Genomic DNA, 23274 nt, shown 5'->3' with positions numbered 1-23274 from the left:
CGAAGTATTGTTTTAAGAAATGAAAGCCAACGTAAAGGTAAAATAAAATAGTATTTCTAAAGGTAAAATGAAAGAATACTGCTACTCGTTTGTTTAAATATCTCTGGAAAGATTTACTGATTACCTAAATTTTATTCAGACCTGTACCCAATACCGTTTAAAAATTACTACATATTCTTGAATAAGCATTATAGAACTATCGAAACCAATCACAGCGTTATCATTCCCACAGGGACTAGTCGTCTTTATCTTACTTTTCCTCTGTCTTTGGAGAAAGATCCCATCCTCTCTACGATCCATCACGGATCACAAACTTTCCAATGGCTAAGTTCAACATTCCGTGAGAACGTGGCTCTCCACCTACAGAACAGTGCTTTTTGATGATCAGTGGCAAGCGCGGAATTTAAATCGAAACCATCAGAAATGCCATCGGTTGAACCACTCGTCGTCTTACGTGGATTATGATCCATTTAGTAAGTTCCTTCGCGTGGATAATTTCGACCACGGCACACTTTTATGTTTCTAAACTGCCGTGACAAATATGATTTCTTCCGGTCGTTTCAAGCGATCGAAGTGGCGAGTCCTGTGATGCTTAAGGACGGATTGTCTGAGGTGGTATTGGTACGTGAGCGTTTATTGTCAATCTACATATATGTATAAGTACCTATATTAAATAGTAGATTAATTTTTTCGAAAATTTTCTTGGGGTTTTGCTGAACACAGCTATTGTGTAATTGAGGCAATTTGAAGCTGAACAGATTTGTGTACTCATTGATTTCATGATTTGAAGATACTATATTTGATACTGTATATTTGATATTATAATGATCTGCTAATAGAGGTTTATCCTCGATCCATCACTTAACGAGTCTTGCCTGTGTAAATGATTTTACGAGGTAGAATTACCAAAATATTTCAATGATTCTTCCTTGTATCATACCATGAAATGCAATCTAATTATCATGCTTTAAAATTGTAATAAGCAAAGTAATAAAACGGCCATCGGGGAATAAATGTCTAATAATTATTATGAACTTGAATGTAAAATTAAATTCTCTCGTATTGTGTCGTGATCGCTCTTTTAGTTTATTTCGATGTACACAATTACACGATTATTTATCTTCGGGCATTGTAACAATGGATAGTGTTTGTTTTTAATGAAAGAGCAGAGGATGAAATTATAATATTTATTGCTGGTACATATAAAGGAGAAATAGAAAATAGATAAACACAAGTAACAATTGAATTAACATTCCGATCAGAAATTTGTATCAGATCATAAAATCTGTAATTCATAAAAAAGCGGTCATTTTTATCTGTGGGGAGTAAAAAAATTGCAGAATACAAGCTAGAAAATTTCTGGAAAATATAGAATTTTTTCATAATTTTTGCATAAAGATTAGAGCAACACAAAATCCAACAAAAAATCGTAGATCTACCTCACCACACTTGAAAATCGCTGGTAACCCCATAAAAACTGATTTTTATATTCACGTTTAATATGCATTTCTTATTCTGTCGACACCACAGTTCGAAACGTACTTAGAAGTTTAAAACCGTGTTTACTGCAAACATTAATGGAAATATTTTGTAGACTTTGATATGAATTAGAAAGATTGATACCTAACCCCTTTTACTCTTCATTGTACGTACTCTGAAAGACTAATTGTGACTTTGCTAAACTAATGAATGCAGATTTACCTTGCATACCATCAAACTTCGATATTGAGTTTTAAAGAGGAAGAATCAGAGTTAGATAGTGCATTTTATAGATGTGAAATAACTGTGATTTGAAATCGCTTATGAAAGAAAACATCGAATATTTCTTTTCATTCTGTCGATATGAGTTTACTCGTGGCATATTCCAAGTATGAATGTCAAAGAAATCTAATATCGCTTGGTTCTGCGTTTGTCAGTCAAAAGTATTATTGTGATAAACTATAAGGTTTTTGATTTTCGTACTCTCGTCAAATTTTGCTAGTACTCTATGTTCATGTAATATTTAAATATTCATGTGACATATGGATTCCCATTTTTTCTTACGTCATTTTTAAATATATATTATATTTGAGAAAGTCCTATTCGAGAATGTTCTTTTAAATAATTCTTCATTGATAGTAGAATATTTATGAATCATTTAATTTGGAAAACACAAGCTTTCTAATCATATAATTTTCAGGGGTTAATAATATAAGTAATATTACACTTATTTTGTCTTTCATAAAATAAGTAATATCAAACTTATTTTGTTCGAAACTATGTGATAACATTTTTTAATGGCAACTTCAGAATTCGAGAATACTTTAGTGGTACAATATACATAGTGATAAAGTTTGCGAAAAACCTGTGAGGCATCCTACATACTCTATAAAATCACGTCAGTTGCAATAACTCTGGCAATATATTCAAAAGTAATGCATTTATGGTGACAAAGAAATCAGTTGTGAAATTGTGCAAAAACAGAAGTTTGATGTTAATAAAATTCCTACGTGGAATATTTTAAAATTTAATGCATCATTTTATAGCAAGTATTATAACTTTTACATCGCCCACGATTTAAACTGAATTAATTATGGTTAACAGATTGAAAATTTTTTATTAACTTTTACAATGCATGTAATTTATTTCGAATGTTACCGAGTTTTAAATAGCCCAGTTTTACGCGACCAGTTGAATTTTCTACCAATAAAATTAAATTAAAGTCAAACTCAGATGCGCAACGAGGTAACATCGTTCATGGCTAATTATTGCGTCGCTGTTGCAAAAAATCAAGAGAATCTCGGACAAACTTCACTACCTGCTATGTTCATCGTTTTCAACCATATTTCAGATTTTTTCACTGCTGTTTTTCCCATAAATCTTTCCCCCTTTGCTCGCCAAAGGCGAAATGATTATACATGCTAGGTTGTGTATAGTATTTATCTGTTATAAATTCGTGATTTAGTGCAAATAACGAGCTTAACACACTAGACATTGATTGCAGTGGCACTTAAATTATTAGACCAATCAAAACGTGTCAGGCAGAAATCGATATGGTTCTAAAGGCAGCACCTATTGAAAGAGAAATTGCATTTTTATTATTCATATAAAGCCATGCGAAACATTCACTGAGAGCAAACATGCAAATGCAGAAAAGATGTTATAGCCTATAATTTATAGGAAGATAGTCCTGTTTGGAACACTTAATTTAGTCGTAATTTGTCTTACAATGTTTTTCTAATTTTAGCTAGGGAAAAGTAAATATTGTAGGTTTGACCATGAGCCTTTAGAGATTTGAAATGTAAGCATTAAAGCAAACAGACGTTGCTTTATACAGTGTTTGTACGCTGATTTATATGGTATTCGAGTATGATTCAAGTTCAGTATAAATTCTCACCCGGTATCGAAGAACATTTTCCTCAGACTTTTTTCAGCGGCTGCATGAGATAGTGTCACTTTACAGCAATATTTCAATTGTAGTGGTGGTAGTGGTAGAGACGTCTTACGTAAATTGTAAAATGTTGAGGATGACGTTAAGTAGTAATTTCTCTTTCTGTAAAGGCATGTTACGTGTTTCACTGGAGGTAGCTCGAGTCTGATTTATGTCATTATTTCAACATATACTACGTTTAACTATAAAACCTCTGAAATCTCCAAAATTTTTCATTCTTATATCTTACAATTAAAATTAGATTAGGTTAGATATTACATAATATTTTGACAATTCAAACTTGCGACACCTTTTATTCAAATCCAGTGAACCTAGCATATGGTTTAAATATTTGAAGCAGATTTTGTAGTTGTGAGATACAATGTATATACTGCATAATTTTTGGTTTAGTGAATATCAGTCAAGATTGGTTTCACAGTTAATTGTACCATAGTTTTGTTGCAAGTTTCCCGTGAAATATCGCAACTTCCTGAATATATTATTATCTAAGTCAAACTAATATCGCCAATACGAGCATCAGCATTAGTAATAAACAATTAAAGAAAAATTGTTAATTCTTTAAAACCAGTAAGTCTCCAAATTATTACATCGTACACAGGTATTACACGACAGGTATCAGAAATTTCAAGGAGTGATTCTACATGACGAGATGAAACGAAAATAAAAAATAAAAATGTGTTTCAGACTTCGTATCAGAGTTATTCATTATCATAGAATTGTTTGAAATGTGTCTAACTTGCGACTTATTCTACTTCTGGCTTACATTACTCAAGGCAAGCATAGTGATGTTAATAAGATAAGTTAAGCACAAGAATCTCAGTAGAATAGGTCAATGGTATGACTCAAAACAGGCACGTGCTTTCTTGACCAACTCAATTATGTTTGTAACCAATAAACGAATAAAAACTCTTTTATTGTTTATAATATGATGTAGGAAGGCCTTCCAGGTGATTTTTTTTCTTTTTTTTTTTTTTTAAAGATTTCTAAGTCGCCTAAGGTTTCTAAAGTTAAGAAGTACCCAGGCGCTTCTCATGTAATGGAACAATACGATAATAAAAACTTTCAGAAGAAAAGCAATTTTGTATGATAAACGAAACACGATATCATAACTTTGAACTCGACGCACTATGCTAAGCTGGTAAGGTTGCACCCGAGAGACATTTTAACATAATAGTAATTTTCCGTATACATATAGGGGATACATCGATTCAATTAGTAGTTATGATTAGTTTGGCCAAGAATACACCACATCTGAAAATGCATGTGAAAGCAGGCGATTCTATCTCTTCTAACCATATGAATCTACATTTTTTCCAAATGCAACCTTATCAGCTCTGTACAGTACTTGAATTCACAGAAGTCAAAATGCCATTACTAGCTTCTATGCTCTTGAGTATATGTAGTGTAATAAATTGGTCGGTTCATTCTCCAGATCTTGCTCTCTTAGAGTTTATTTTATAGAGTGTATTGGAATACAAGGTGTAACAGGATGTTCACACAACAGCGAATAATATGCGGTAGGAAATGGATACGTATTTAGCATTAAATCGGGATAATAATGTAACTGAACAGTATACGCATTCATTAACTTGACCTGTACGTGTATAGCAACTAATGGTCAGAATTTGGTATATCTATACAACATACATTTTAGAATTCTAGTAAATCCTGGTTTAAACCTATGACATCGTATATTATTTCATTTTCACGTAGGTATATTACTTTTTGTCTGAGTGTTCTGTCTGCAAATGTTTTTATTACATTAAATCAAAAAGTGCTTGTGTTTTTGCTTCTTCTAAATCAACAAAAAAAAATGGCAGAATCTTGCACAGCACAGTTAAAAGTGATTTTGAAGACATACATAAGAAAATATGAAAAAAGTCAAATACCATCACTTTAAAAATTCTTCGTGTATTGTCTGTTATTTTTTCATATTCATACCAACAGCTTTTAAAGGGGTGTTAAGACGATCATAATTGTGTGACATCTGGTAGACTAGGTTTACGATACGGACGAATTGGGCCTGCTATTTTTGAGGAAATACACTATTAGTTTATTGGTAATTATTTGTTAATTTGCATTGTGGATTAAGGACCCTAGAAGTTGCTTCATGGTTTTACAATTCTGACGAACACTTGCACTTTGGGGTCCCGAGTCTCTGCTCAATAGCAATTGACTTATCGTAATGTTACGCGGCATCACCCCTCGCGATAAGCCTGACTCACGAAAGACTAACTCAACATTATCTTCACCTTTTGCCAAACGATGACTCTAATGTTTGGAGTCGATAGCAATAGAGTTTGGATGTTTGGAATCGATAGCTAAGTTTACGTGTCCAGTGACACATCTAAGAATAAAGTCTAAACCCCTGTACACAAAAGCAATATATAAGGAACCTTCTCGTCGAGCAGAGGGTTCACTTCCAAATCAAGAGCAGTAGTGTTAAGACGTGTCATCCTTGTGGAACAATTCTCTTGTATTCCGTTAAAAAGCCTATTTCAAATAAAACTTCGTGTTATAAAGAAGAAGAAGGTTTCATTCTCGAGAGAATCTCATCCTTCCTTCTTCACGGCATAACACTAAACCTCAAACCCGAGCGTCTTTCGTTAGCGCCCTACCCTCGGGGTCCGTCGTCCCTTGGACCTTTCCAGGGTGATGTCACCCTACGAAGCCTAGCCACTACCCCCACACGCTATCGACAAAGGCTTCCCTCCCATGTCTGTGGTGGGAGTTTCTGGGCATAACCAGAGAGGCCTCCCTCGAAGGAGTAACGAGGGTTCCTATTTGTAAATATTTCCTCCGCCCTCTAAACTCATTTCTGTATAAAGTAAGATTTATCAAAATAAAGATTAGATACAACTTAGAATTCATCGGTATCTCTGGTCCTTCGAGCTAAACCCTAGTCGGCACACCACGTGCAAAATTCAACAAAGCCAGAAAGATCTATTGATCAATCGCTGGTCTAAACAAGGGGTACGGTAGCCACATGACTTTTCGAGATTAACAGATTGGTATCTACTGTTACAGTTTTCGTTATAGGAATAGTGTTACCTACAGACCCGTGGCTGTATATGGAAGGCATGGTTCCAAACTGGAAATACGAGTTAGAAAATTTCCCCCTCCATTACATATATTGCTACACCAGCAATTGCTACAGCATTGAATTCTTTTCTTTCAAATGAACCCTTTCCCAGCTCAAAATTTTCTCGCGTAAGAACGAAAACTCGACTCTCGTAAACTCATGTTTTTGCCTAATTTTGTCAGTAATGTCACTGCCTTGACATATCTAATCGTACTCCCTTAATAGTGATAACATTACGTATTTTCAAATAATAATGATTGTCATTACAGAATTAAACTTGATGTTTATTAATCCCGAAATAATTGACGTATCCTAGAGTTTTATGCCCCAGCGAAATGCAAAAACCAAGGAACGATTGGTTAAGCTGGAAATGGCTCGTTTGCATGCGTGACACGAATTTTATCGAGCACTGTAGCCGAGTCTGTTTTCACTACAGGCTTTATATTCGAAGTAGGTACTATAAATTCATTTCTTTCCTTGAGATACACTTTGCCTAATGTACGATGTGGTGATGTGATTACAATTGTATCGTGATGAATAAATATTGCAAGTGGTCGACGAGTTTGATTGATTGACTATACGTGTGGTTCCATAAGCTAAGTGTCGATAAGCTTTCGTTTGCCTGCCATTCTGTTGGACTATTTTTATGAGAGAGCTGAAATGACTGACACTTCATCGAACACTTTGAGCAGAGATACAAAAATAGTCCATATGCTATTTTAGTAAAGCGAGAACATGTAGCTTTCAATTGTTTAATTTTGTAGACAGAAATAGTGATGCAAATTATTGAAAGACTTAATTGCTATCCTGATTGGACACGTATGATTCCAAGCTTGGATTCCCATTTGGTACGATTTAGTACACATTCCGTCGAATTCTTTTGTCAGAGGTTATCAGTGGTGAAATTAAAAAGTGGAATTGTGAACCAGAAAATATTTTTTGTGCGAAAAATGTATCAGAAAACTACGCTATGGCAATTACGATTGATCGTGCGAAATACCGCTCTATGGACAGACACATACATAACAGTGAATGTGTAAAATGAAAACGATATCACGAACCGAAAAATTTGAACAGAAACTTCCTACACTTAAAATTAATTAAAATAAACAATATTCAGTGATTCATTTATGTGAAAAACCACTAAACTAACAAAAAGAATTTATTCGTATTTAAGAATTACCTTTTTGAAGAATTTCATCGATTTGACAGCTTCAGTCCTCCAGTTAGGTAGGATGCTTCAAAAAGATTGGTTGGTAATAATTCAAATACGGGGTATTACATCGAAATAAAAAATCAGAGACGTCCACGTGCGACAAGAAAAGGTAGAATTTTCGATAACTGTTTAAAATACTGTTCCTACACAGAAATTTCAAGAACTTGAATTGCCACTGCATCGGGAAAATCATGAAATGCACTTTTTTACATTTATTCTCTCTGACTACCGACTCATCGATCGTCATCGACCAACTACGAAAATGAATATTCACGGTCATGCCTGCAATCACTATATAAATGTTCGATGTCATTTTAACACATTGTGGATGGGTATCACAAATTTGCGTCTAAATTATGTAATCGTGAAGATCAGGCGACGCAACTTTGCGTTTTGTTTTCACGCACTATTCATTTCTCTCACGTGCATACACTATACACTTCTCTCTCTAGCATTACTAGGAGCCTTGATAAGTATTCCCTAAAATTTTTGCCTCATAAAAATAAATAGAAAATGTTCTATGAATTTTTAAAGTATACAGTGTAGAAAGTAGGTTAAAAGGGTGTAAATCCCCGGGAACATGCATTTAAATTATTTATATACCTCGTCTACAATGTGTTAACCACGTAGAACCACAGTCGATTATTATTTGAACTAATTGAGCGATAAATCCATTTAGATGATCGAGTTTTCGGATAATCGGTCTGAAAGAATCAAATGTTACAAATTGCCTAGACATTGAACAATTTCCAAATGTTGATTGTTTCTTACGTAAAACAATACGTAAAACAATTTCATAGGGAAATGCAATATAACAAATAAATCAAACATCTTTAGGTACCGTCAAATTGCTGATTTTTTTTAATAAAAACATTTGTATAGCATCTATTTCTTTTCTCTTTCTTTTTCTAGAGCATCGATTTCTTTTGATCTATTTCTTTGCCGATTGCAGTATAGTACTCAATGCTTTTTCAACTTCGGTATGCGTTAGGATATTACATGGGCTAGTACTACATCACTACACGTATTCACAAATGCGTTTGGATATTTTAACATCGTTTTCAATTTTAAAATTGCGTATTTACGCATACTGTTTGATAGTTAGAGGTCATATACAAATTCAAACTATATTTATTACTTTAATACCTTTGGACACTTTTGACTGAGAAATTTTTTGAACAAAACACATTTGTTATTTTGAAATTATGTTAGAAATTATAAACTAGTCGCAAACGACTGGTGATAATAATCTATGGTTGTAACGTGACTATAGCTACTACATGTCAACCAATAACAACATATATTTGTTATATAGTTTAGGTAAATATTTATATTTATGTCAACAAAAAGAAAATATATAACAAATACAAGACAAAGTATAAAGTAGTACCTATTTGGTAATTATTTATATGATTTATTTACTAGATATAATTAAAATATTGAACCTGTCATTTCTACGTTTGAAATTCAGTCAGTGGCTGTCGATCAGTGATGATAGTTGAGCGTGACCGCTTCCGTTATTCATAATATGGAAAGTGGGGAAGTGGAAAAGTGTCAAAGTGAGGGAAGGGTAAATACTCTACGTAGAATAAATATGTTTTTTTTTTTTAATATCAGATCAAATATTTAGTAGGGAATAACAAGCGATATAAAACAAATAATAATCAACCAATAATCTTGTGCTTCCATCCTTGTATGTCGTTTCCATCGCTCCTCCACCTTAATTTTTGATAACACGTGATAATAAGCGGTTCTTCGTATTTTAACATTTTATTGAAACAATATATTAAACGTAAACTTATAGGATGTGATTCAATTATGCATCTTTTTGTTCTGGCTTCATAAAATCCTTTGACCTCTTTGGATTGTATTCAATGGATATTGAACATATAGGTAGATATAACAGTTGTTACGATTATAAGTTAGGTTGATATGTAGAACACGTGTATGAGAAATACCGCTAGTAAAGAAAAAAGTAATAAGTTGTTACTTTTGTCCCGATTGTAACCTGCGACTTTCTTCTACACCCTTTGTTTTGCCAGACATGTTATTTTAAAAAGATTTATCACAGTAAGAACTTATTAAGTCATATTTCCAAATTTTACAGACGAGCGATTTTGAAGTTTGAAACGGAACACTACAAAATAACAAAAACGAATTATGCAATCAGCGTAGTTGACGTTTTTCAATATAATTATTAGAAATTATTTAATAATTTTGAGTATTTCGTTAATTTTTTAATTCACTCTCCTGTTTCACATGAGCTTGTCAAGTTATTTCCCTGTGTACCCATTATGAAAATGGCTTCCATTATTTGCGACTTGACAAGATTTTCAGCTTTTTAATTTTCACACGTAATGGAAGTGTTCCCTTTTGACTACCTTGCGACCTGAAAAGGAATAGAAAGTCGACAAAAATGGACTTAAATTTTTAAAGGCGATTTTCAAATATGGGATTAATGTTTATAGAATGTCCAACATTCGTAAAAGAAAACCAGGTCTTGGACTGACTTTTTAAAAGTCTACGTTAAACTTATGTTAACATTTATACTTAATTTTACCTTCAGAATAAATATAAATATCTTTCAAGACTACTTTTTCTAATGCTTAATTTAATTTTTGAACTTAAATAAGATGTTATCATCGTCCTTGCCTCACATTATCGCATGTTAATTTCATTCCCAGAGGTAGAGACAAAAGTAACAAGTGTCATACTTTGAAGGAAGGTTTATTTTAAAAAATTGGCGTAATACACAATATTGTTCAATAATTATAATGCAAGTTTACTAGTCTCCCTTATAACAGTTACTGCTATTCGTATAAACGAATTATAAGTTTCCTTGTCTTCTTTTATCTGATTTTTGTCCACCACTGTGGTTAAGGGATTATAATATAGACATTAATTTTTGGTGGCGTCTTATGAATGCACGGAGAAGTAGGTACAACCATTTCCATTCTACTTGTGGCAGAGACAGGTGTTACAATATATTCATTATGAATACTTCAAGGAAGGCGACTGTACGTCACGTTACTTCAATCTCTATTGCATGCTGAAATTAGGTAGACATAACCTCCTAGGAACATGCTCCGTGTCTAATCCAAATTATTTATCTTATACGGCCACTAAGACGAAGCTGTGTGTGAAAGCATTTCCGCAGGGTTTGGTATCTAAATAAGGAACATTTCGTCTTGTGGTATCATGGTACTTTACAGCTACATTTTATCAATACCACTACACACGTACACTCTTACGACAGTATAGCTGATTGTTTTTCTAAAGCCACCTACTTGAACATGATTCTACTTTAAAGTACAGTGATTCAAAATCACAGAATCACAATCAAACAAAAGTTAAGCACCTAAATGGAACAAAATATACGTAGTAATTCATATTTTTACGCTCATCTTGAGATCTCCTTGTAGGTTTTTAATTAAAATGCGTATTCAGGGTGATTCATAGAATAGTAACAAGCCATATTTTTTTTTATTTGAATTAGGAAAAAATGTTAAAAGGAAAAGTGCATAATTCAAGGTGGACTACATATTCACGATCATATTTTTTTCACAAATGCAATTATGCATGTACATTTTGCAGCTGCACTATCTTTAAAAAAAGTTGTCCCAAATGCTTGGTATTTAGAACTTAATCAAAAAACATTTGAAATAAAATAAAAGCTATTTTTTCAAAATACTCGGCGACCTAGTTCCTTCATTTTTCAACCTCGTTACCCTAATACTTGTTTACATAAAATGACAAGAGAACACGACATATGCAAAACAAGGAAAGCTCAGTTAGAAAACAATAGAGTAGCTGCAGGATGCACGTACACTATTGCACTTGCATTGAACTATTCATTTTTTCGTCTAACATTGTTTTCTAGCTTTAACCAAACAAAAATTTTGTTTGTTACGATTGCTTGAATAACCTTGTATGTGTTATAATATAACGAAAACTGGCAAAGCTTAATCCGAACTCTAATATTTTGCTGAAATCTGCTCGAAAGAAGGTAGCATCACAAAATAGGAACACAGACGCACACTCCTAGATTTGTTATCTCACGGTTTGTTTACGTAAACCCTCGTTAGTTTAATGCGGGAGATGAAAGCGTACCTGAAACACAAACACGCGATAGAATCATGATAGAAGCACCAGCCATGGAACGAAAGGACATTTGACTTGTCCACTTAACAGCTGACATTCTTGATAATGACTTTACTCAATACGAATTTTTTGAAAAAAATGAGGAAGTAGTTGCTCTGATTAAAAGAAGCAAAGTTGATGGATCTAACTGTTTGCTATTCAAGGCAAACTGTGCACAGACTGTTCTTACTCTTATAAAATTCAATTTAACATTCAAACTAATATTCATCCTGGTTTTTATAACAATCATGAACCAATGGCTTCCTGTGAAAGTTTGGAATATTGCCGAAGGATACTATTTTGATGTTCTGGATGTGGGTAGGATACGAGAAAGAGATGAAGGAGCAGATATATGGGTGAGAAAGTTCATGTGTCTAGAGTTCTGTACGGAAATGTTAAATGTTTCGTACAACGTGTTACACAGGATTTCCTATTATAATTTTTTCTTTTGACTGTGTTTTAAACTATTCATTATTCACATGAAATTTACTGTTATTTTATTCTTCTTAGAAGTAAATTTATTGACCTGTACCATGTGAAATTTTGGAACCATTGAAGGATTGTAATGGAACAGTTTGTTATACGATGTATTTAATTCCTTTTGCGTCAGGATTATGAATGGATGAATTTTGAACTGAATTTTATTGTAAAAAACTGCAAAAGCCGAATGAAAGACTTCGAAAATGTAATTTGCTTGTAGAAATTTGTAACTAATAAGGAGAGTATTTCAAGATCTTAGTGATGATTTGGATAATTTAAGTAATAGTAACTTTGGAACTAATAAGTTCCGCAAAGATTGAAAAGGAAACTGACTTATTCCAACGAGAACGTATCATTTACTTTCATCTCTTCCTTCTTAAAGAGAAACTTCTTGATCTATCAATTGAAGAAGTAGATTCAGATAATCATTATACTTTTCTAAATAATCTTTTATATTATGGTCATAGCAAACCTATTATAATGACTGTTCAAATTTAAAAGACACTTAATATTCGTTTTAAATATTCTTTAATATTCTATTGATTTAACATTTTAAGTTTTAGTTCTTCAAAGGAAAAATGAGAGCTTCTCAAAGGGTAGCGTGTGTATTTTCTTCTTTATAATTAAATAATAAGTAATAAAAAGCTGCAATTTCATTCATTTTGTCTCGAAAAATAAATCGTGTCATCCTATCCTATAAAAGACTCCTGACAAGTTCCATTAAATTCTGAAAGATTTGTTTTAAAAAATTGAGTCTAATTAATAACGATTTTAAAAACATTTTCACTTTAGCGATGGGACACACTGAACTTCGTCAACTTGATAATCAGCTTCACAAAATTTGTTAGCTGATACAAGGTATGATACACGAATAAATAAATGTCACGCCAAGGATTCTCCAAATAACTAAATCTTCTGAATTAACTAATTTTAAACATATATTTTGTCGTCTATAAATTAATACAGTTCTACTGCACGATCTGCATTAACTGGATTTTCGACTCAAATTTAATTCAATGTAGGACATGTGTAGATGTATTTAACTGCGTGAATCTGATTACACATTATACAATGAATTATTAACCTATGGTCGATCATCCTCGATAAGAGTCTGTTGGGTGCATTTGTTATTGAATATGTTACATGTGCATTGCTGAGCAAATTTAAGGTACCTATTTATTACTCAAGTAGCATGGTCATTCATTAAGCTGTGTAATTAATTGTTATATCTTTCTTATTATAAATAGTTTGTTAGCAATCTGATAAGTCTGTTAAAAACCTATTTTGAAAATAACATTTTAGCAGTTTTTTTCTGAAGACTGTTTTATTGTACATTTTTTTTGAAAAATAGAGCTTAGGGTACGGTCAATTTGATACAATCCACTTGCACACCTTTGGTGTCGAGAGTCAACGTTGCAAGCATCGCCATTGACGTCTTGACAACACCCTTCGCTTACTTGAGAGAGCACACGAACGTTACTAGACACTACTGTATGTACACAACCCCTGTTCCTCTTCGTGTGTGAACATTATACAAGCAGTCTCTGTCCCTAGACGGCAACAAAACATTATAAGACCTCTTTCACACGTAGATATGTGTACCACGTAAGTGCATAATGGATACTGATTGGATTCGATGGCGAAGAAAAATATTGACACAGATTAAGTTTCTTTGAAACACCTGCAAATCTGTAAAAAATACGGCTCTTTATTTAATTTTTTTCTAACATGTATCTAACGAGTGTAAACTTGAAACATATCGTGAGCTATGAACTTTAAGTAAGCGTATAATAAAGAAAAATAATAAACAGAAAGTTTTATTCGGTGAAACAAAAGTACTGGCTCATTCACGATTTTGCAATGTGAATAATTACAATATTGAATTTAATATTTTGTATGTAGTCTTTTTTGTAGACATTTTTTGGACTTATTTTTTACCACTTTTCCTCTAACTCTTTTTTTTTGTTGTAACATGACTAGTTTTAATTCTTTCTATTTCGGAACTCTTCTATTTTTATTAAATCAGTCAAAAATTTTGAAAAGTAATTCTTCAAGCCAAAATAAGACGAAAATGAAGAGTGACGAAATAATGAATTGTTACAGATATGCTCCAAATACGCTTGAAACCTGAAACACATGTTTACGAGACTCATTCCACTTTCGGCGTACATTACCCACATCAGACAGAGCAATATTAATAGAATAATACAATAGAGCTCTAGTCAGACACATTTCACATACAGTTAGCGGGTCTTAGCATTTCTTCAGCAATTAATATCTCAGAAGCGAAACATCCAATGCAATATCATTTCTCTTTACTTTCGTCTTATTTCGCTATATAGAATCGCTCCCTAACCCTTTTAGTGCCAAGGTATCCATCTATTGATGGTAGAAAATAGTGCTAAAATTGCCACAGCCCAATCCATTGGTACCTATTGTAAGGAAGGAAAGTACAGTGACGGATTGAAAAATATTAAAAACTTATTTTCATCTCGTTTTAATATTTGGGTTTTTAAAAATTATCCTCTAAAATATTAAAGTATAATTCAGAAACTGACGAAAATACAGAAGTTTTATTAAATGTAGCATGGAACGAATTTTTCTCAAAACCATGGTTTCAAATTGGGCGGATCCATAAAGTTAATTTTCATGCAATTTACCTCAAATTTTGGGCAGTGGTCCTTAGTACTATTTTCTTGGGTTGCACGTAAGAAACATTTGATTGAATAATTAATTCTTACATAATGTTAAAAAAATGCTAACTTTTTTACACTTTTTCGGCATGTTTTCTTCAGAGTTTTACTATTTCATAACAAATTTTTTTGGTTCAAATTCGTACATGCAACTGAAGTTATTACCTTATGGCTTAAGAAAATGAAATGATTTCTCTTTTGACGATTTACTGTGATAAATTACACATCCACCCGATTTCAACAAAATTTTAAAGAGCTCTCACGCTACAGTGGTTCCTATTACGACTATAATAATTAGTACTTTTCTATGAAATTTTTAGAAGAAGTAGCTCAAAAAATTGTTAATTTTTGCTTTATGAAACCACTAGAGATTTTTCAGAAAAAACCTTAGATTTTACCGAAACAAATTGTTCAAAATAGTTTACTTTTAACTGCCGCAGTAGTTTCCGCCTTTACAACTTTTTTAACTTCTAATCTTTCTTACTCCTAAATTTGTAGAAAAAATACAACTTTTTGGTAGATGTACTCAAAAAAAATTAGTCAACATATGGAAAAAATTTCGTTCAACAATAACAATATTTGTGACGACTAAAAATATTTTTATGCATGAAAACTAAATAAATATTCGCTTGGCAATTTTCACTATACATGTGGTTAAGGGTTCGGTACTAAAAGAGTTCAAATTTCTGCCAACTGTTATCAAGCACTCTGTATAAGTGATAGTTTACAATATAGATTTAAAATGTTCAGAAAAAAGTCACATTTTTGTCACCTGTCTGAAATAAATCACAGTTTTCACGACGATCCTCAGTGGTCGGTTTTTGCGTGGCGGTGCAGTGCCATCGGGCACAGTTGTGCTTTAACGACGTTCGAGTACGAACGCTTTTATAGCGGGACAAACAGCGCTGCTGTTTAGGATTAAATCTTACTTGACGTCACGAACTATCCACGCAGTTGCATCCAGCGAAGAAGTCAACGGTTAAAATCTTCTTAGGAGGGGGGATATTAAATTACACTGTATTTCTCTCGCGACAATATTGTGGTATAAGAAGCTGAATTTAATCTCAAAAGAAATGCCCCAGAAGTCGTCTCATCGAACTGTGGAGCCCGATAAAAAAGCCGAATCAATGGCGGAATGGATATAGTTTCTTTTATATTCCTTCAGATCCTAGCTATATCTACCCTATCCATCATTTCTCCAGTAATTGCTTTTACTCGAGCGAAATTAGGGAAGAGAGATTGAACTTTAACTACTTTCCTATCTCTGCAATTACGACAACGAAGAAAAAGAAATTTTCTAGTTTTGTGAAAGTAGAAATGAGAACTAACAAAATCTGTGATTCTTATAAAAAGCTCAGCTGCTTCATTTTTAAAGTTTGTCCCCAGTTTTCTGTAGGACAAAGTTTCCCAGCCGTTCTTCGATAACTTTAAAATGTTATCAATGGAACACCGAGGAAAAACTATTGTAATAAATTTGAAACGATTCTCGAAGCAAAGACTAGCCAACCAGTAACAGCCTCAGTTTTTACGCATAATATTTCCAGAGAAACTGGTGCAAGTGTGCGCATCCACTGGTTGAAACTCGGAATTTACATGCAGTGACGATATAGCGTGACGAACCATATATTTCCCTCGTTGACGTACTGTGATAAATGTAACCTTTAAAATACAAAACGCAGATTATGCACTATAAAAAGCTATTTATGAAACACTTGTCACATCGTAAAATTATGTCGATACAATTGCAAGCATGTAACAACTTGGGCGTTCGATATTCGAGCTATTGAGCAGATTTCGTTAATGCAAACGATGTTGCATCAATTATCCCTTCATTCAGCGGAAGATGCTTTTAAAACACTATTCAGCATAATTTCGCATTACATTACACAAATATTTTCATATGAACTAGAACGAAGTATTTATCTTGTGGGCACGCGTAATTAAGTACTTCAGGGATTTAAATTCGCGATTTATTAGAATAGGGAAACAAGTCGCTGAAATTGGTAAATTTGTCTAAAAAATACTAGTCTGTACAGCGGAAGATTTATCTAATTTCGTGATTCATTATTTGTACCGTACAATTCAATCCGCGGTAACTGTGGTTTGTCGTTGCCATTCAGTTAATCGTTTATCCCAAACCTAGGGTGAGATTGTTTACGCCAGCAACGCGTACTCGCAAATACGCCTCACTGCCTAAGTAGGTCCATTTAAAACCGCGATTACCTGAAGCTAAAGCGTACCAAGCTCACCGTAGTTGGATTGTGGATTTCAGCCGATTCCTTTTTAGCAAAGCAAAAATGCAAATGAAAGGATTTCTGACTGAGCGTTTGTAGCTGTGTTTAGCCATTGAACCAGTAGGAGATTTTACTTTTGCGAAATTATACATTTCCTACATTCAATTGTGTAGGGAACCTTACAATTCTACGGGGTGGGGCATCTAAAGCAGGTCACCTGACTAACTCGCTTACTTTTCACAATAGAAGAAAAAGTGTCGGACCAAATATGCTTGGTTTCGAGGGAAACATAATCTGGTGTCAATAATTTTTTTTATAGGCGAAAACGTAAAAGATATGAAGATCAATCACGTTCTTTTAAATGCAAGAATATGGTTTTTATATTCGTTCTAATACAACATTTCAAAGAAAATGACCTATGGTTAAACGTGATTCAAGGTGGTTCAAGGTCAAATACGATAGAAAATAAACTACTTCAAGAAACCGAATCAATACTTTCATATCTCCTCTGTCTATTGATAGGTATACAGCTCTTACAATCACTCAGCTGTGTCATTGGACGTAAGTAAACATTGAAACACATACATGGTATACATATCAACAGCTAGAGGAAACATGAAGGAGCATATGAGTCTAGCTTGCATTGCAATTAACCTTCATGAAATCCATCATGCAACGTTCCCTGTAGAACTTTGAACACTTGCTATACTAGTAAGTATGCAAGTAAGTAAATTAGTTAAGTTGAATTTCTTGAAGTACGTTATTTTTCAGCATAATTAATCCTGAACAATCTTGAATGACCTTCAGCTATAAATCATTGTATTATTTTGAAAAGCTCTACCACAATGTAAATCAAAAACTATGTCGTTTCATTTAAGAAAACGTGGTTGACCTTCATATTTCTTCCTCTCCTACATCTATAAAAATAAATGATTAACGCCAGATTATGTGCCCCTCAAAACCAAGCAAATTTTGTTTGACACTTCTCTTTCAGGCCACCTGTTTTTGATATCTAACCCTGCATATTTGCACAATCGTTTTAATCGTGCTTCGTTCTGCACTAATTTATCGTTGTCCATTTTCAGACATGGCAAGAGGCTTTTGTAACTTAGATGGAAAATGCAGGGGAAACCGTTACAAGCGCAGTGACACAGTATCAGTAATTTCGTATCTAGTTACTGAAATGAATACGTGGATTGACACGCAAATGACACCAAGATGTAACGTCAGATTGTCGTGTGTGGATTTGCAATATGCCCGATAACGCAGCGCGCATAGACCAACTTGGTAACCCTGACATGGAGCAATCATTGGCGAGCAACGTGCCTCAACTGTCAACCATGACTTCTGTCATCATCAATGCCACCTTGCCAACAGTCGCGCAGGTTGGACATACCAATCTTTTGGAAAGGTTGATCGTACCATTATATGGAACTATATTTCTACTTTCCGTGGTTGGAAATTCGTTGGTGTTGATCACGTTGGCGCGTAACAAAAGGATGAGGACTGTTACCAACGTCTACCTGTTAAACCTGGTATGTGAACGATCTCATCGACATTTGTAAATTTATTGATTTTAATTACTCTCCTTTTCTTAGACAGTATAAAGCTGTCTTAAATGAAGCAACAACAAGGAACGTTTTGTCGTCCCTTACGTAAAAAATAAGAAAAACATATGGCGCTTTTGGAGGATAAGTTCTGAACAGAGAAACAATGAAAAATTCAAATGCACATATGGCCGAAAACAGTTTTTTTAGCTATACGTTATAAGCACAAGAAGCGACAAAATGTTCCTCGTTATTGCCTCAGTGTAGACATAGCTTAAGGATTTGTAGAAGGTCATGTTAGTAGAATCCTTGAAATACTTAAATCAAATGATTGAAAATTATACAAGTTAATTAGGTAGAATAGATATTGTAAACCAAAGGAATACTGACAGATTTTCGTAACTTGTTTTGAATATTCAAATTTTAAATAATCTACTTCAACTTTCTAGTCTTCAGATCTTCAAGAATACAAAAATTTCAAAGGTAACTTTATAGTTTACTGACTTTTCCAATTTCGTCTGTTTGACTTTGACTTTTATTTTAAAAGCTTTTTTTATATTTCATTTCGGTATTAGGCGCATTCCATAACCACCCACACACCACCCACTGATATCACGCAGCGAAAATCTCACCAGTCAGTGTTATTACTTCATTTTATTTTATAATTTCATTTTATTTTATTTTAGTTTTTATTTTCATTTTATTTTTCTTTTAAGAATAAAACAAAACTTCCATTAAAAGTCACTAGACTGCAGAATTACCAATTTAAACTTTCAAATTTTCCAATATTCAAATTCGCAAAGTTTTCAAAAATTACACGTATATGGGCATAATATCACCCCGTGTTCTCAATTTTCCAGCAGGCGCATACATAATAGACTAACAGTTAGACTTCTCATTCTCCTCTTTTTCTCGTAGGCAGGTGTACTTGGATTTCACTAGTTTTTCCCACCACCATATTCGTCCCAAATTTATGTACTTAAAGCAACAATGTACCGTAAGATATAACGCTTCGTTGAACTTCTACGCCGTATACTTCGCGGTCCTCTTTGGTATTGCCCATCTGTCATTTTTACGTTGTCATTTTTCTCGTTCAACTATGGAAAATATCCGCCGTAGCCGTATGCAAGATGCTTCACGCAATTCGGACTTCCGCCATGTTTCCTTCCCCGTTCAGCACGAAAATAAATGGCAGAGGAAAGTGTTGAACGGCATAACGAAGTCCACCATTCTAATTCATACCTTGAAAGTGCTTTAGTATCCTCTCTGCTTAGGTAGCGCGTTTAAGATATTAACTTCGATATTTAATATTCTGGGAAAGTATCGCGTTCAAGGGGCAAAGTCTTTAGGAATTCGTTACCTGAAGCTATCGATAAGTTATTCAAGTTTGAGAATATTCCTATGTACCCGGAGATTTCCTGATCTCGATCAATTAAAATTTTTCTGTGTATTTACCACCAGAACCAAGTAAATTAAATACTTTCCTAAAGTTTCTGAGATACACTCAAACTTTCAATCTGATTCCTTTAACTACTTATTTTTAATAGACCTAACCCAGACCTCTTGTCTGTTTTATCTTCTGAATCATGTTATTTAGGGAGACCTTTGAAGACCCTATGTCAATTGCCACTATGACCTTTCTTGACTCACTTTTGTAACCTTCTACATAAGATTCATTCAAAGGCATATCCCATCGAAAATGTCTTCTAGAGCCATCAATTTTGCCATCATAGGATGCAGTGGACGCAAAGGTTACGTAAGTCATGCAAAATTTAGCAGGAGACACCCACTACAACGACGCTCGCCCTTCTTCTTCATTATTATTCCTCGTAGCTCGAGCATTCTCCCTCTCCTGTAATTTTTTAGTCATATGCTACAAACACACATGGATGCCTTGTTTCATTTACTTCTGCAATAACTTTAAATAAACGTCTTTGTAATTTAACGCTTGTTAATCGCGTTTCTCGATTAGTTTTACATGTTGGGAACGTTGTAACAATTTTTGAAGGATATTGAAGCCCCATGCTGAAGTCTTTTTCCGTCAGTTTGTATACGCAGCTTTGTCTAATAAAATTAAAGGAATTGTAATGAAAATTATATCATTAAAGAACGAGGTCATAAAGGTGCTTATAAGACTCTTGCTCTCACTTCGTTTAAACAATTTTAATTAAACAGTGGATAAATGGCTGGCACGCCTTTCCGATGTTTATTCGCGGAATGTAGGAAATGTACAAACTCGAAAATCCTTGGGAATTATTATCTTCTTATATTAGAATCTGTAAAATGCTGCGGTTCATGTCGCTACTGAATAATATACATAAACTTTATTTATAGACTGCGGATCTTTATGCATTTATGACAAATTTCACTATTCAAAAAACTACAAAATCTACACAATGTGCAAAAATGTACAAAATATCAAAAGCTAAATACAGTTACTAATATTTTGAGAACAAATTAAATCTTTATCTAGATATCACGTTTCTAATTGTGTTTATGAAAACATAAATTTGCATAAACATCCGCAGTCTATACAGAAATAACAAACATCACGGAAGTTGTGAAGTGTGAATACAGCTCAATATTTTTTATGAAAATAAATCAATAACATTCCAAGAAAATACGCTATTTACTATTAATTAATGAGTAATGGACATTGCAAAGGATATTTTACAATAGATGTCGCAAATTTGTAAGAGTGATTCGTTTGCCAGTGATGTTCCCTTTATTCTATATTTCCAGTTTCATAAATTATCACTCTGGTAAGGTTTGAAGTTCGTAACTGGTTGAATATATTATGAATTCGAATTTTCTTGAATTCGTTTCCAATTCTCAAGAAAAATTGCAGTATTTCTCGGTATCATATCCTGAGTTCTACTTTTCAAATGTTTCTTATATTTTATTTGAGTATATTGAATACACCTATTCCCTTGAAGATGCATTTTCTGTTTGGCTCCAATAACAGTAAGATGAGCTGCAATCAACTCCAACGAATTTTCGCTTGTAAACATTTCTAAAGAAGAAGAAGAAATTGGTTTCGCTGCTGCGATGTACTTTGTATCCTTATTGCAACCAATCTTGCTTTTTACCATTAAATCAGAGGGAATTCTAATTTAACTAATTGCAATCTACACAATCGTGCGCGTTATTATGTACAATTTTCGAAAAAACTATTTATTTCTTGAATAATGAACTATTTGTTAACGTACTGTTTCACTTTGTAGATATGTAAATATTATTCTATTACGGGCTGTATACATTACAATTTTAACGAATTGCAATGTTTTTCTTGGCCCTTTTGTGGTGCCATAAAATGTAGCAGTACTCTGTAATTAAATTTCTTACATTTCTTTTTCCCTGTACACGTCATTTTCGTTGAAACACTTGCATTTTAATTGTTTAAGGTCTTTCAGTAGTTTCAATTTTTGGGTAAAATGTAAAGAATATCTTAAGAACAGCGAAGAAATTTGGAATGGTAAATTCTAAAAAAAACTCTAATCTTAAATTAAATTAAAAGTTTCCTAAGTCAACAATTTTAAATTCAATGAAATTTCCTGTGGTTACAAGGAATGGATGGAGTATGTAGGAAATAGTTTTTCTTTTCAACGAAAATTCACTGTGAAATGGAAAAGTCAGTAGTTACAGTCAGGTTTTTTCACAATTCAAAAATGGTTTTCCAAAAGAATAAGAAAGGCAGCGCTCGAAAGGCAAACAACATTTTAACTAAAATCAAGATTTCAAATTGAAATACTTTTCTTATTAAAGTCTTAAGTACTCATAGTAGATTATCTTTTAATTTTAAACGAAACATCACCTTAAATGGAACACATAAAATCTGTTTTATTAGACCATAAAACGGCAAAACACTTTACGAGAACAAATACCAAGATAACAATGAGTATTAAAGGAACAATGGGTAAATGCATAGCGTTGCTTACATGGTCGGGTCATTAACGAAATATTAAGTGAAAACTATTAAAGTGTACTTATTATTTTACGGAAAGTCAACAATCATTAAATATGGATCACAGCGTGCAATTTACGACCTCTCACAAGATACATGCATATAGGATCATTAAGTAGCTTTGGTTACAGTAAAATGTACTTACAGTGTATGGAACCTGTGGCTGTACTGTATATAGTACCCATTAACATAACAAACACGTACCACTGGTATTCCAATTTCATTCTGCTGACGATTCAGTATCTTAAATCAACAATCACCTCTTATAGGTTCCAAGCCCAAAATTTACTGATTAATTCCAATGGGAAACCTGTGCGTTTAACGAGGATACAGGGAGATAAAACGACTCGAATTGTATTCAAGTTTCGAACAATTGAAGTAAATATCATTAAAATAAATTTCCCAGATTTCGAATCAGTTTCTATTTCCAAACATTTGAATTACAAGGCAGATGAACTGTTCAAAGGCAAACGCTAAATTTCGACGAA

General features: G+C 33.3%; 1 protein-coding gene across 2 annotated transcripts in view; it reads left to right on the top strand.

Annotated features, from left to right (window-relative positions):
• Nucleotides 1–277: 277 nt before the first annotated feature.
• LOC143184491 (cholecystokinin receptor type A) overlaps nt 278–23274 on the top strand; it is a 49706-nt gene continuing 26709 nt past the window's right edge. For both annotated transcript variants that reach the window (XM_076386764.1, XM_076386765.1), the window contains exons 1-2: nt 278–621; nt 18361–18810. In XM_076386764.1, coding sequence (XP_076242879.1) covers nt 18529–18810 — 282 coding nt within the window. In that variant the 5' untranslated portion in view covers nt 278–621; nt 18361–18528. The remainder of the gene's footprint in view (nt 622–18360; nt 18811–23274) is intronic.

Source organism: Calliopsis andreniformis, chromosome 10 (genome assembly GCF_051401765.1).
Source record: "Calliopsis andreniformis isolate RMS-2024a chromosome 10, iyCalAndr_principal, whole genome shotgun sequence".
NCBI classification, from domain to species: domain Eukaryota; kingdom Metazoa; phylum Arthropoda; class Insecta; order Hymenoptera; family Andrenidae; genus Calliopsis; species Calliopsis andreniformis.
Note: the sequence above shows the minus strand (reverse complement) of the source record. Positions and strands in the feature narration are given on the sequence as shown.